General features: G+C 52.4%; 1 protein-coding gene across 6 annotated transcripts in view; it reads right to left on the bottom strand.

Moving 5' to 3' along the window:
- Gli2 (GLI family zinc finger 2) overlaps positions 1–14,130 on the bottom strand; it is a 221,748-nt gene that overhangs the window by 32,354 nt on the left and 175,264 nt on the right. For all 6 annotated transcript variants that reach the window (XM_050124487.1, XM_050124484.1, XM_050124486.1 and 3 more), the window contains 2 exons: positions 4,297–4,499; positions 2,897–3,082 (listed from right to left, as the gene is read on the bottom strand). In XM_050124487.1, the coding sequence (XP_049980444.1) occupies positions 2,897–3,082; positions 4,297–4,499 (389 nt within the window). The remainder of the gene's footprint in view (positions 1–2,896; positions 3,083–4,296; positions 4,500–14,130) is intronic.

Here is a 14,130-nt window from a genome sequence, read left to right as displayed (position 1 = left end):
TTTCACGAGTCCTGTCTGTGTAAGTGGCTTATGGAAGATGGACTGCTGAGTCTGGCTTGTTATTGCTGTCAGGGCCCAGGTTCTGACCCTGATAACTCTGGTACGTGCAGTGCTTTCAGGAAAGGAGAGAAGCCACACCTAACACACTGGGGGACAAGATGGATGGGAAGATGACAAGGACATGATGCCCAGAGTGGCCTACGGCCTGGGTGGGGTGATGACAACTAAGGTATGGACTCCTGGAGACGAGGGTGGCTTTGGAAGAGGTAAAGAGATGCTGTAGGCAGAGGTCACACAGCACTACCTGAGCACCGGGCGCACGCCAGCCAGCAGACTACACTCACCTTCACCAACACTGACTGCACTCTGTTTCAGTTGGGCTCGTCCACTTGGCATATAAACACTGTGTCCCACTAGCTCTTATCTCTAGGTCTAGCTATCCCAAAGAAGGTGGGGACAGCAGGGGTTGACCTGGGTTCTCTCTGCTGTCTCCTACAAGGTCCTGGTTCCCCTTTGCTTCCTGCCTGGCTTCTCTGTGCAGAATCCAAACCCAGCTGTCCAGCCTCCTTCTCAAGGAGAGTTAGGAACTGGCAAGGGCATTGTGGCCCAGCTACCTCGAGGCTTGGGGACTTGTTTGCTCATCCTAAGCAGGGTCCTAACTCCAGCCACAGGAGTAGTGCTCACTGTCATTTTTCTCTCTGGCACACACATGGCACTGCATGGAGGGGCACACCCAGCCAGGCACTCAGGATCACTGTCACAGTGTGACTCCGGTCTGCCCGGTTCTGCCTCTCCTGCTGTGTGGGCACACCTGCTCAACTTGGTACCCTAGCCATGGCATAAATGCATCTGTCCACTTGCCAAGGATGTCCATGTTCCTGCTCTAGGCCTTGGAGAGAGGTTGCCCAGAGTGGCAGAAGCTGGCATGTGTGCACGACTCTGCACTTGACCTCAGAACTTCCCTTCTGCCTTGTGTTGCTGTGGCTGGGTTTACAGCACTGGAAAACACTGTCTGGGATGCACCCTCCCCAGCCCTGACCCCACTACCTGCTGTGGGAGAGGATGGGAAGGAGCCCTACAGATGGGCCCCGATACTGTGTTAAATCCCCAAGAAGGACCCAACACCTTCTTGGGGAAGGCACAGACAGGTAGGACAGCCACTAGACTGAATGTTGGCAACACTGCTTTGGCACTCAACAGCCTCCCATCAGGGAACAGCAGGGATGGACAGAGAAACTTGACCTTTTGTGTGTGGTGGCTGCGGTGAGGGGGGTGTCCTTATGTCTCAGAGAATCAGGACAAACCAGAGGAGGCAGGAAGTGTCTAGACAGACTTCCTGGAGAAGTCCCACCTCTGTAAAGAGCTAGCTCAACCAGAGCAAGGAACAGAGCTTCCGGGGTGATTGTGGCAGGGAGCCCAGGAATGGAGTCTCGGGTGTGAGTTGAGGCCAGGATGATACGGGCCCACCCTGAATCTTGCAGCCTTGATGGCCTCTAAACAGCTGCCACAGGCCCTTTCCAACCTGCTGCCCTGCAGGACCAGATGGCCTCTCTGCAGGTCTGTCTCCCTCCACCACGTATCACTGGGGCATGAAGAAACTGCTCCTGGCAGGGCTGGAGGAGACTGCCTGAAGGCGCCACCAGTCTCGTTCTCGATGGTTTCCTCTACTTAGCCTGCAGTCCAGCGTGCTTGGACAGCTACGGCACTCCGTGAAAACTGCCGTAAGGATGGCTTCTAGTGAGAAGGAAGGGCAGTGTGTCTGATGTGCACCTAAGACTTCGTCTGCCTAAGACTCCCACTCTTCCACCCTGTAAAACAGCCTAGCACAAGCTCCATCTTGTCACTGAGAGCCCATCCTATCTCTTGAGCCCTAGACCTGGCATTGATCTTGGCTCTCTGTGACAGTTTACAGCAGTTGTTAACTTGGTTAGATTCAGAACCATCTAGGAGACATGAACGTGGAGGATTTTCTAGATCATGCTGATTGACGTGAGAAGACACCACCCTGAATGTGAGCCACACCATTCTATGGGCTAGGGTCCCAGACTGAATAGAAAGGGAAGATTTTGTCTCTGTGGGTTTGATGGGTGTGATATACCCTCTGCCTCACGCTCCTGTAGTATTGTGATCCCCACCGTGACTGAAGTCACAGTGAACACCTGTTCTAAGTTGCCTCTGTCAGGTTTGTTTCCTGGGAGGTTGAGAGGTCAGAGATCTGATCACAGCAAAGACAAACATAAGCACTGCTCCTCTCCCCTGCACATCCACACCCGAGCTGGGCGTGTCTTACATCTCCACCCAGCCTACTGCTGCCTGCCCTGGTTCTCAGATCAGCATAGTTCTATCTCACTCCAGCCAAGGGCAAAACCTTTAATAATCCCCAACGAGCTGGTACAGCCCACCCCAGAACACTGGCCTCAGCACCATTCCTCGATTTCTACCGGTCACACTGCTCTCCTGAGCCCACACTGCTGCCCCAGGCCCTTTGCACAGCTGATCCTCTGTTGACTTAGCTCTCCCCAAGCCAGCTGGTGGGTTTGCCTCTTCAGCCTTGTGCTTGAATGGCATCCCCTATACAACTAGTGAGGGATACCCTTCCCCCCGAATCCGTCTCTTTCTCAAAGGTGCATCCACTACCCCAGTATACCCCTCCATCCCTATTTTGTTTACCCTGTTCCATCCTAGCTTACTAACTCCTGGTTTGGGGCAGTGTCTGAGGTCCCCACTATAGATTCCCCGCAAAGTTAAGTGAGGACATTCCATTCTTTTGGTGACCACAGGGCATCTTGCAGCATACTCAGTATTGGGGTGCGGTGCAGACTTGAAGGACTGCGTGGCGGTCGGTCACCCTCTCCCTGCACCAGCTCCCCTCCATGTCCCACTTTCAAGTACTCACCATCCATAGGATTGAGGTAGTCTTGGAGATGGGGTGCACTAGCAGCACCCCCACTCTGCATTAGGAGATCCCCGTAAGGTGCAGGGTGGCTTGCCATGAGGGTCATCTGGTGGTAATAGTCTGAAGGGTTGGTGCCTGGAGCAGCAAGACCAAACAGTCCTCTCTCCTTCAGATGCTCATGCGCCACTGCCACAGAAGGGAAGAGAAAGAAATTGTCAAAATGCAGTGCCCGAGGATAGCACAGCAGTTAAGGGTACAGATCGTTGTTGCAGAGACCTGAGTTCAGTTCCCAGCACCCATGTTGGGTGGCTCACAACTACCTGTAACTCCAGCTCCAGGGGATCCAATATTCTCTTCTGGTCTCTGGAGGAACCTATGCAAACACGCATGCACAGACTCATGAAATGAAAATATACAAATAAAAGAATTCACTGTCTAAGGAAGACCTCTGGCCTACGGTCCCAATGCAGAACCTTGTAGCCCGCCCATCACTACCTGAGCTCTGGAGGCCAGAGATACACACCGGATGTGTTCTCAACTGCTCTTCACTGTCTTTTTCAGGCAGGGTCTCTCACTGAACCTGGACCTCACTGATTCTGACAGACTCAGGGGCTAGCAAGCAAACCCCAGTCTCTGCCTCCCCAGTGATGGGAGTCCAATGGCTTGCCACTGGGCCCCACTTTCTGCTTCTTTTCTCTTTTAGAAACTTGGATTCTGGGTGATTGAACTCAGACTTACCAACTGAGCTCTCTCTCCAGCCCCCAGGATAAAATTTAGATCTGAGAGAGTAACTATATTACATGACAGCTCACTTCTGGTTCAAATCAACCAGATCCAGTGGGCTGGTCCATTCTGAGCATCTGAGCGGACACAAAGTCGCTGATCTATCCCTGGGTGTTGGGGCACCAGCTGCCCGTAACTCCGGCTCCAGGGCATCCCCGGGGGTTGGGAGACCATCTGTGTTGATCAGCGCAGAGGGAGAAAACAGAGATCCAGGCAGCAGCCAGCTCTGCTCTGCCTTCCTTTTGATGCTGAGTTCTTGGAGCTATCCTTACACAATAGCCCTGACTTCACACTAATGGCTGCAGCCTTTGGTGTGCTGCAGGCAGCAGTCTGCTCCTAAGATCTGGCCGCTGTATTCTGGATATAAAATTCCTCTCAGTGGCTCATGTGCTGCAAGTTTGGGTCCCCAATGCGATGTGCAAAGGTGCTGCTTTGGGGAAATGACTGGGCCACGAGAGCTTAGACCTAATCAATAGATCTGTCTACTGATGAAACTGTAATTTTACATGTGATTGGAAAACGAAGGAAAACAGGATGGTTGTGTGGACAGACCACTGAGTCACCCTTAGCACTGCCCCCTCCCCTGTCCCTGCTGCCCCTGCTCCAACACTACTTACCATCAGCCGGGCTGAGGCCCCTGGCTGCGGAGATCATTGAGAGTGTGGGGCTGCTGTGTACAGACCGGAGGTAGTGCTCCATATGGGGGTTCACGTAGGGGTGGTGCGCACTAAAGGGAGATTCCCCGGGGCCGGCAGGGTGTGGAGAAAGTCGAATCAAGGAGATGTCTGAGATGACAGGGCTGCCACTAAGGGTGGGAGGCCTGTGAAGACAAGAGGTGACATTCTCAGAATACCCATGGGGCATGAACACCCACTACAAACCCCAAACTACGGGGGTAGCCATTGACACGTACAGGCGCTTATAGAGAGGCTTCCCACAGAAGTCCATCCTTTCAATTTCCTATGTCAACCTCTCTTAGTCGTCTCCAGCTTAGAGTCAGACCTTAGAAGAATCAGCCAGAGGACCCAGACTGGAAGCTCCACGGGGGTTTGAGAGATGGCTTAGTGGGTAAAGTGCTTGCCTTGCAAGCCTCAGGATCTGAGTTCAGTCCCCAGAGAAAATGTTAAGAACTGGGAGTGGTGGAGTGGGCTTGTAATTCCAGCCTTGTGGAGATGGAGGAAGACACAGACACACCTCTGGAGTACATTGGCCAGCCACTTTCGCTACTCGGCAAAGTTCAAGGATAACAGAGACTCTGTCTCACACCAAAGGTGGAAGACACTGATGAGCGAGACTTGGAGGTTGTGCTCTGACCTCTATACGCTTGTGCACACACACCCACAGAAAGGAAGAGGCACACTTGGAGGTTTTGCTCTGACCTCTATACACTTGTGCACACCCACAGAAAGGAGCGGTACACTTGCATTGCCATCACTACCATCCTGGAAGTGGAACTCTGAGCACCCAACTTGAGTTTGCTGGGCCTAAGCTCAGCTGGTCACATGTTTGGGTGGCGACCCTGCTGCTGTGTGTCTGCGCATGTCAATGCATGTATGCTAGGAATATGGACAGTACACGGACCAACCACGACAACACCAGCTTCAGAAATGATATCCAAAGAGCTCCTTGCTAACAGACTGAGCAAAAAGCTGGATCTGTAAGGATCTGCTTGGCTTCAGTCAGATCACTCAGAGGCAGAACCAGTGGCGAAGAGGAAGTTCAAGATTCAAGATCAGTTTTTCTGTGTGAGGCGTGTGTGTGTGTGCGTGTGTCTGCACGGGCACGCACATGTGCATACATATGTAGAGACAAAGGTTAATGCAGCTGTTGTTTCTCAGAAGCTATCTATCCATCTCACTTTTAACTTTGTAAGAATTGTATTTTATATATCATGTCTCTCACTGGCCTAGGCTGGCCAGTTAGTGAGCCTATGACTCACCTGTCCCTGCCTCCCCAGGTTTGGTACTGTAAACACACACCATACCACTATGGTCAGCTCTTTTATGTGGGTTCTGGGGATTGGTCTTCATGCTTGCAAAGCAAGAACAGTTTTCAAGCTGGTGAGCTACAACTAAAATAAGGAATACTGTTCTAGCTCTCCTTATATGGTGGCATTTCTTATTCAGAGTCCCCAGTCTTGAATACAGTCACATGGGCACATGGCTTGGCTCCCACTGCTTGAGATGACTACAGTCAACATCTGTATGCCTTGGAGGCTATGGCTCTGCTCAACATTTGAGTTCCTTCTTGAAGGTCACTCCATAGATCTGAAAGGAATCATTCTCTTTAGCATCTGTGATGCCAGGGGCTTAGTCGTGCAAACCCAATGAGCCTGCCCAGTCATGTGCAACCCTTGAGATTTGCCCATGGCCCTAGAAGTAACCCTGCATCCTTTCTCGTGCAAACACCTTCTTATATTGGCCACCTGGACAGTGGGAGACCCCTGGGCCACTCCCTCACTGAGCTCCTCCACAAGCACATTCTACACCTCCCGAAGACCACTACTAGGGTCTCAGGGTGGTCTCCCAGAGCCACTGGGTTTGTCCAGTAGCATGGCTTATTCAGGCACCTTTACACATGCACACCCAACTAGGAATGGCATTCTGCAGTGCCCAGAGGCATTTCCCCAGGGATGACAAGCTCACTGGCACAAGACAGCCTACGGAATAAGTCACAAGCCACTTCCAGCAGCTTCTATCCCAAGCCAGCTGTGGAGGGGCTTAATTGTGGTGTTCCCTTGTATCACTACAAGCGTTAGAGTCGAGCTGGCATCCTGGTGTTCCCAGTGTCTGGGGCTGCTCCATTTGGAGAGAACAGCTCTTGATGACTTCTACTCTGCTCGTGGACGTGGATAAGAAACTCAAGAAGCTGTTACAGCCACTCCAAACAGTGGTACAATAGGGTGGTTGGCCAAGTCCTGGCAAGTGATCTGATTAAAGGCCCAGGGAGCAAGTCTTTACTCTTCCCTCATGCCAGACGAGTGACAGGCTGGATCTGAAACAGTGAGATCTGGGTCCTGGAGCCATGGGGACATGAGCAGCTCTGGATTCGTGGGGGATCAGTCTTGGAGCCATGAGGAGTCCTGGAGCCATAGGGACAAGAGCAGTCCTGGAGCCATAAGGGCACGAATGGTCCTAAAGCCATGGGGGTATGAACAGTCCTGGAGCCACGGGTATGAACAATCCTGGAGCCATGGGGGCATGATCAGCCCTGGAGCCATGGGGGCGTGAGCAGCCCTGGAGGTTTTCTGGGCATGCTGAAATTAGGACTCAGTTTGGACGGACAGTAGGATATTGACACGGGACTGAACCTGGGGAGTCAGATCAGGATACTTCTGAACTCTTGGTGGATCAAGTTCAGATGAGCTCTGAGTTGGACGAGGGGGAGAAGAAAACAAGAAGGGCCAGCTATGTCAGCCACTGAATCACAACCTGGGAGCGTGTGGGTATGCCCATATGCATCTGTGGTGTGGTGTGGCTGGGGGGCTTGAATGTACACCAAGAATGAAGTGAGACAAAGAGTCGGAAGTGGAGAAGTGGGCTGAGGAGATGCCCAGTGTGCAGTGTGCGCTGTTCCAGCATGAGGATGACGTCAGATCCCCAGCACCCATGAAAAAGCTAGATATGGCAGCAGAGAGAGGAGGGTCCCTGGGGCTCACAGGCTAGCTCATCTAGTTGGATGTGGGATGGTCTAGTGGGATCCAGGTTCAAAAAATAAGGGAGATGCTGTGGGAGGGGGCTGCTTGTTGGTTCCCTGCTGCTTAGCCCCAAAATAATCACACAGAAACTGTATTAATTAAATCACTGCTTGGCCCATTAGCTCTAGCTTCTTATTGGCTCTTACATATTAATTTAACCCATTTCTATTTATCTGTGTATTGCCACGTGGCTGTGGCTTACCAGCTAAAGTTCTGGTGTCTGTCTCCGGTGGGGCTACACAGCGTGTCTCTGACTCCACCCCTCTTTCTTCCAGCATTCAGTTTAGGTTTCCCCGCCTAGCTCTGTTCTACCCTATCAGGCCCAGCTAGTTTTCTTTATTCATTAATGGTAATCATAGCCTATAGAGGGGAATCACACATCAGAGAGAGTGATTGAGGTAGACACCTGATGCCACCCTTTGGCCTCCACGTCTATGTACATATGTGCAAAGGCACCTGCAATCCATAAACATGTACACATGTATGTCTTCCCTCACGTATGTATACGAAAGTCAAGGGTCTTGCCCAAGAATCAGAATGAAGGTCAGCCTCTGTCAAAGGAGGTCAAATTGGACATGTTGCTATTTCCAGTTCCCTAAGACACATGCTTCCTCTCACTGTATCCTCTCTGCATCCTCTCCGACACTCTCTCCAGCAGCCCCACCCGGTGGTCCTCCTGAAGCATCACTTAGCTGGGGGTGGTGGTGTCTAAGAGGTCATCCCTCCGTGTACAGGCAGAGTTTGGACTTTGAGGACAGACAGATGGGAGTCTAAATCTCCATGCTGCCATTCCACTTAGAGCCGAGTGTTCCCGGCCTGCGGGCTGGTGGGGGTGTAGATGGATGAGCAGGTGTATGTACAAGTGTGTAGAGTGGCTGGACCAGGGCTTAGCCAGCACGTCCCCTTCTCATGTTTAACAACATGGGAACACAGGAGCTCAGCACGCGGAGTACACCCAGCTCACCCTCCTGACGTCCCAACGCATGCCCCCTTCTCGCATGCCAGCACAGGAGTTCTGGCAAGAGACCAAAGGAGAAGCTGAGTGATGGGAATCCCACATGGCCAGCCACGTGCGCCCTAGCACCAAGACTGGGCCTGAGCTAGCACGCCCAGACCCTTGGTAATGGGTCCCCGGGGAGCTAGAGTGCCGAGAGCCATGTCTTCCTGGAGGGGAGGTGCGAGAGGGCTGCAGGCTGGGAGCACGGGCAAAGCTTTCACAGATGGAGAAGTGAAGGGAGGGCGTGGGCTCTGGGGCAGGAACGAACGTGCTCCTACTGAAGCGAGAGGAGGAGAAGAAAATGGGAGGGTGGGGGGGGGTTGGGCCCTGAGCCCCACCCAGTGGTGCTGTCTGGGAAAGTGACCAGCACCCTGACTCATCCAGACTCAACCTGAGCACCCGGGTGGGCTCTGATCTCCTACTAGGGATGGAAGAGAGTGGGCGGGACCAACCGTGAGCAGCTGAGATAGGACCATGAGGCCAGAGCCAGGCAGGAGCCTATGTCCCATCTCACAGACAACTCCTGGGACCCATAGAGACACCGCCATGACCGTGAGGGGTCAGGGAAGGCAGTAAGTTGAAACACTAGGAGCGATGGTCCCTTGTCTTTTCCGGAGCCTTGTGAAGATGGTAAGGAGAGGCTGCACTCTTCACTGTCCGCCTACATCTCTCCTGGGTGGCTTCTGGGGTGACCTGTGCCCTTGGAGGCAGGCAGACCAGCTACAGCTCTGACCCCAGCTCCCGCCTTCTCGTCTGCGCTCCTCTCAGCTGCTCTCATTTCTCTCCCAAGAGTGACGTCAGAAGCCCTTTCCCAAGAAGCTTCCCAGACCCAGGTCTGATACCTTGAGCTGCTCCTGTGCAAGATGGAGCCTTTTCCATTATGAGCTTAGCCGATGGCTGGGCTTCCTTGGGAGGAATGACAGGGGATGACATGCTCATGCTTGTCCTATTTCCCTGGTGGCTGGACAGGCCCACTCAGGAGCAGGCACCCACTAGGTCTGCTTGCCAATTACTAAGCCTATACCCACTAGAGAACATGCTACTATGTCAAATAGATGGACGATGGACGAGTGGATAGATGGGTGGATGGGTGGATGGATGAAGGATGGGTGGATGGATGAAGGATGGGTAGGTGGATGGATGAAGGATGGGTAGGTGGATGGATGAGGGAGAAGAGCAGGTAATATAGCAAAAGACCTGGGTTCCAGTTTAGCTCTGCTCAGCTTACTCTGAGCTGTGTGACTGGGAGAAAGCTGTGTGCCTTCTCTGTGCCTGTCTCTTCATGAGCAAAGAGCAATCATAGATATGAGTCTATGGATTCGAGCTGCCAAAGGCATGAGGATGACATTTCCCAAACATGTGTCTGCCTCCTAATCCCTGGAACCTGGGGTCACCTGCATCTGTTCAACAAAGGGCATGGCAGACATGACCAAGGTGAAGTCTGAGATGATGCAAGTGGCCAGTTCTAGATGTCATCACAGGGTCCTCAGAGGTCAGGGAACACAAGACGCAAAATGGAGAGGGCCGTGTGACCTGGAGACAGAGATCAGAGTCCTAAACCAAGGGCTGCTAGGCACCACCAGGGGGCCAGAGGGAAGCCGAGAAGAGCTGCTTCTCTGTGCTCTTCTATGGCACAGTGCCATCTTGCCATCGGCCTGCTGAGGCTGCCCTGCGGCTCCCTAGTCCCAGAGCTGGGAAAGAACACATTTCCACTGCTTTAAGCCCCCGATTTGCGCAAACTTGTGGTTGATGAAGATCTGTCCCAGGGTGGGGTCAGCTCTTGCGGGGCAGGAAGTGCTACCCTCTCATCCCCGTCACTTTGGTGACTATGGGACTCTCAGAGAATAGGGCTCATGTGTTGTTCCTGGAGCTGACCCAGGTCTGTGTGGGTGCACTTTCTGTGGCAGGCAAGGGCAGTGAGAACCCCTGCCCAGCATGTGGGGGTGCCCTGGGAGGGTAGAGTATCTAAGTCCCGTGTCCCACCCTCTGTTCTTACAGGGCTCCAGAACGTGCCTTCCTGCCGCCGCTGGGATTACACGGTCACTGACTCCCCATAGCAGAAACCACCCGGCGTGACACACCAAGCCGTAGGCTCTGGGGACTGTTGGCCTGTGTGCTCCAGTCCCACCTCTGAGCCAAGCTGCCTGCCACCCACCACGATCACAATGCTGTGATGAGCAGGCCATGCTAAGACGCAGGGAACCCGTGTCCTCATGCCACTGCTAAGCCTCCATGGAGACAGATGCCTGTTTCCACCAGCACCACAGAGTCTTTCTCTCTTCCTGGACCCTACCAGGGCCCGCTGACCTGTCAGGAACGAATTTGCCAATACCCCCGTCTTGCTGCCTGGCCCCTCTCTTTTCCTCTCTGATGGAGTGGGCAGGGCCTATGTCTGTTCCTGCAGAGCAAGCTGGCTTGCATCAGCTGCCCAGGCCCTTCCAACCCGAGAACATCCCCTCGAGGCTCACGGGAAATCCCTCCTCCTTCCCAACAGGCCTTTGTTGTTCTGGGTTTTGTTAGGTTTCTTTGCTTTGCTTTGTATCAGAAGCTTGCTCATTATGTTTCTGTACATCTCCTTGGAACGTTTCAAAAAACAGCATTTTTTTTTTTAAAGTAGGTATTCAGGGCAATTGCACTTTCATAGATTCAGCAGGTTCACTGTTCGGTTTGGGTGGTGCTGACCCTAGCGCTTCATGACCCCTAAGCAATCCATCTACTCTGAACTGTATTCCTGGACCAGGTAAGGGTGAAATCTTTTTAAATGGGTATTAGAGGCATCCCAGCATTTAGGAGGCAGAGGCAGAGGCAGGTGGATCGCTGTGTATCTGAAGCCAGCCTGGTCTACATGGAGAGTTCCAGCCAGAGCTACATTGTGAGATCCTGTCTCAAAAACAAAAGTGTGTGCACACGTGTGTGTTTGTGTGTGCATGTATGTGTGTTTGTGTGTGCATGTATGTGTGTTTGTGTGTGCATTTGTGTGTTATTCTTTGTTAGTCTTTAGGCATAATCCACTTGGTGTTTTGAGACAGTGTCTCTCGCTGGTGGAATTCAGACTGGGCTATGCAGGCTTGCCTGGAAGCAAGGATCCATGTCTACCTCCCCATTGTGGGGATTACACGTGTGTGCTACCACATCCAGCGCTTCCTCCTCTCTTCCTTTTAATCTGCCTTCTGGGACTCAAACTCCACAGCGGTGCCCTCCTGCTGTGGCTCAGCTGCTCAAGCCTGTGGGTGGGAGCTCTGGTCTGGCACATCCTGGAGGCTGAGATGTGAGAGCCCTGTAGCTGGGAAACTCCAGCCCCCACTACACAGCGTCCAGAAGACAGAGGAAGGGTGCCCCAGCAGCCATGTGGAAAGGCACAAGTGTACTCCAGATGCCTGGAGGGAGATGCAGACTGCTGGAGAGCGGCAAGAGTGAGTGAACCAAGAGTGAACAAATGAACAAAGGAACAGAGAGTGGATGGATACTGACTGCAAAGTATGAAACCCTAGTTCCCAAAGAAAACGCCTGCAACAGTCGTGTTTACAGAAAGAGCACGGAGCAAAACTAAACAAGGAAATGAAGATCCGTAATATAGAAAATTCTCATCCACGTCAAGAGGATGTTAGAAATTGTCAGGGAGGTTGGGGACAAAGAGCTGGTAACTGCAGACAACAGCGGAGTGACAGACATTGGGCAGGGAAGTGGCACGCATGGGGCCCCCAAGGTTCTGGTTCACCAACAATCTCTTTCTGGAACTCTGGAGGCAGAGGCAGAATGATCAGGAGTTCAACATCATTCATGACTACTTGAGAAGTTAGAGGCCAGCCTGGGCTACATGAGACTGGAAAACACAACAACAATATTAATAAAAGAAGCCAGCAGGCAGAAAGATTGGAAACCCTTTGCTGCCTGACTTCATACAACTAACAGAACATGCTAAAAAAAAAAAAAAAAGCTCACAATATGTAAATTACTGTGTGAGTTAAGTAAATGACCTACAAAAGGTCATGTGGCTCCTGGCCAATGCTTTGGGGCTTTTCTCTAAGCTCACAGCTAAATGGTTGGTTTTAACTGTTACCGACACAATCCAGAATCACCTGGGAAAAGTTCCAATGAAGGATTATCAAGATTCGGCTGTTCTGTGGCCATGTCTTTGGGGAACTGTCTTGATTGCCACATCTGATGTGTGAAGGCCCACACCCTATGGGTGGCACCATTCCCTAGGCAGGGGCTCCTGACCTGTCTGGAGTGGAGAGAGTGGTCTCCTGACTCCTTGGCTTCTCCTAACCCCCCATGACGGACTGTAACTTGGAATGTAAGCCCAATAAACCTTTGCCCCCTCCCCCCCAAGTCACATCTGTCTAGTAGTTCACCATAGCAACGGGTATACTAGCCCATTCCCATTTTCTTTGGAATGCTTTTCCTTTCTTAAAAACTCCATTTGTATTTCTAGTCCTGGTCCAGTTTATTGCCCTGGGACACAGAGCCTGGATGTTTCTGTGCACCCCCTGGGACTCAGAGCCACTTCTTTACCACTCAGGCTGGGCATGGGATGAGAGTGCCTTGGTCATGCTGGTCCTGTCCCTACCAGGCATCTTTAATCCACTTGTCCTTGGTATTTAGCAAGCCCAGATTTTGGAGAAAGGATGGCTGTGGAGATCAGAGGTTGGCTGAGCGGGTGAGGACCCTGGGAAGGAGAACGGAGGGGATGCAGGGCTGCAGAAGGATGTATGTGAGCTACGCGAATGCATTTCCGGGTTCTGCATGTGTCCTCCCATCCAGGCATCCCATCTGAGCCGCGGATGATATGTGCTGCTTGGGGTCCCCACCACCCTGTCTGGTAGACTAACTGTGTCAGATACACATGCATCCACAGTGGTCCTGACTGCTCCCCACTCCTGCTACAGAGCCAGCGCTCTCCAGGCACAGCTGAGCTCTGGTTTCCCTGGGTCACCCCACGGCAGGGCTCTTGTACAGCAATCAGCCTTTGGAGCTGACCCCAGAGCAGATATCTCACTAAGTAAACACTGATGTTTGTGTAGGGAAATGAGGTCATAAAATGGAGGCCACAAAGGCCATCCAGAGTGGTCCTAAAAAACCCAGCTGCAACAGTTAAATGAAGTTGGTCACCCCCACCCCCCCACCGCTGCCTCTTTCTTTATCTCAGCTCCCCCAGAGCCAGGAGGGCAGGAAGGCACTGATGTTCCACACACCAGCTCCAGATGTGCCTGGAGGGAGGGGCTGGAGATGGAGCTCAGCTGAGAGAGCGCTTGCTTAGCCTGCATGAAGACCTGGTTCCAGCCTTAGCGTGGAATAAATCAGAAGTGGTAGTACATGGGCACAATTCTAGCCCTACAGAGGTAGCAGCAGGAGGAGCAGGCACCCAAGCCCATCCTTTGCTACGTGGTGAGTTAGATGCTGGCCTGGGCTACATGAGATCTTGCCTCAGAAAAGGAAAACAAGTTCAAAGATAAGAGCTAGCTGTTTGGGAGAGGTTTTGGGGCAAGGTGCTTGACTTTAAGGTTCTAGGAGGTGGGGTGTTGGGGCTCAGATAGCCTCAGACTTGCTGCAGGTAAATAGTGGGGCTAGGAACACAGCTGGGCTTGGGGAAAGGCCAGGAGACCCTTGTTAAGCTGAAACCCTCTCTCCAGGACCTGGGCACTGGTTACAATCTGGGGATGTAGAGTCCTGGTCTACTATATAAGACACTCTTGGGTGACCACTACAGAGTGGAATCTTCTAGAAAGTCAAAGCCATGGGTGGGAATAGGTAGAT

Source organism: Alexandromys fortis, unplaced genomic scaffold (assembly GCF_014885135.2).
Source record: "Alexandromys fortis isolate MF-2015 unplaced genomic scaffold, M_Fortis_MF-2015_v1.1 scaffold_232, whole genome shotgun sequence".
NCBI lineage: Eukaryota > Metazoa > Chordata > Mammalia > Rodentia > Cricetidae > Alexandromys > Alexandromys fortis.
Note: the sequence above shows the minus strand (reverse complement) of the source record. Positions and strands in the feature narration are given on the sequence as shown.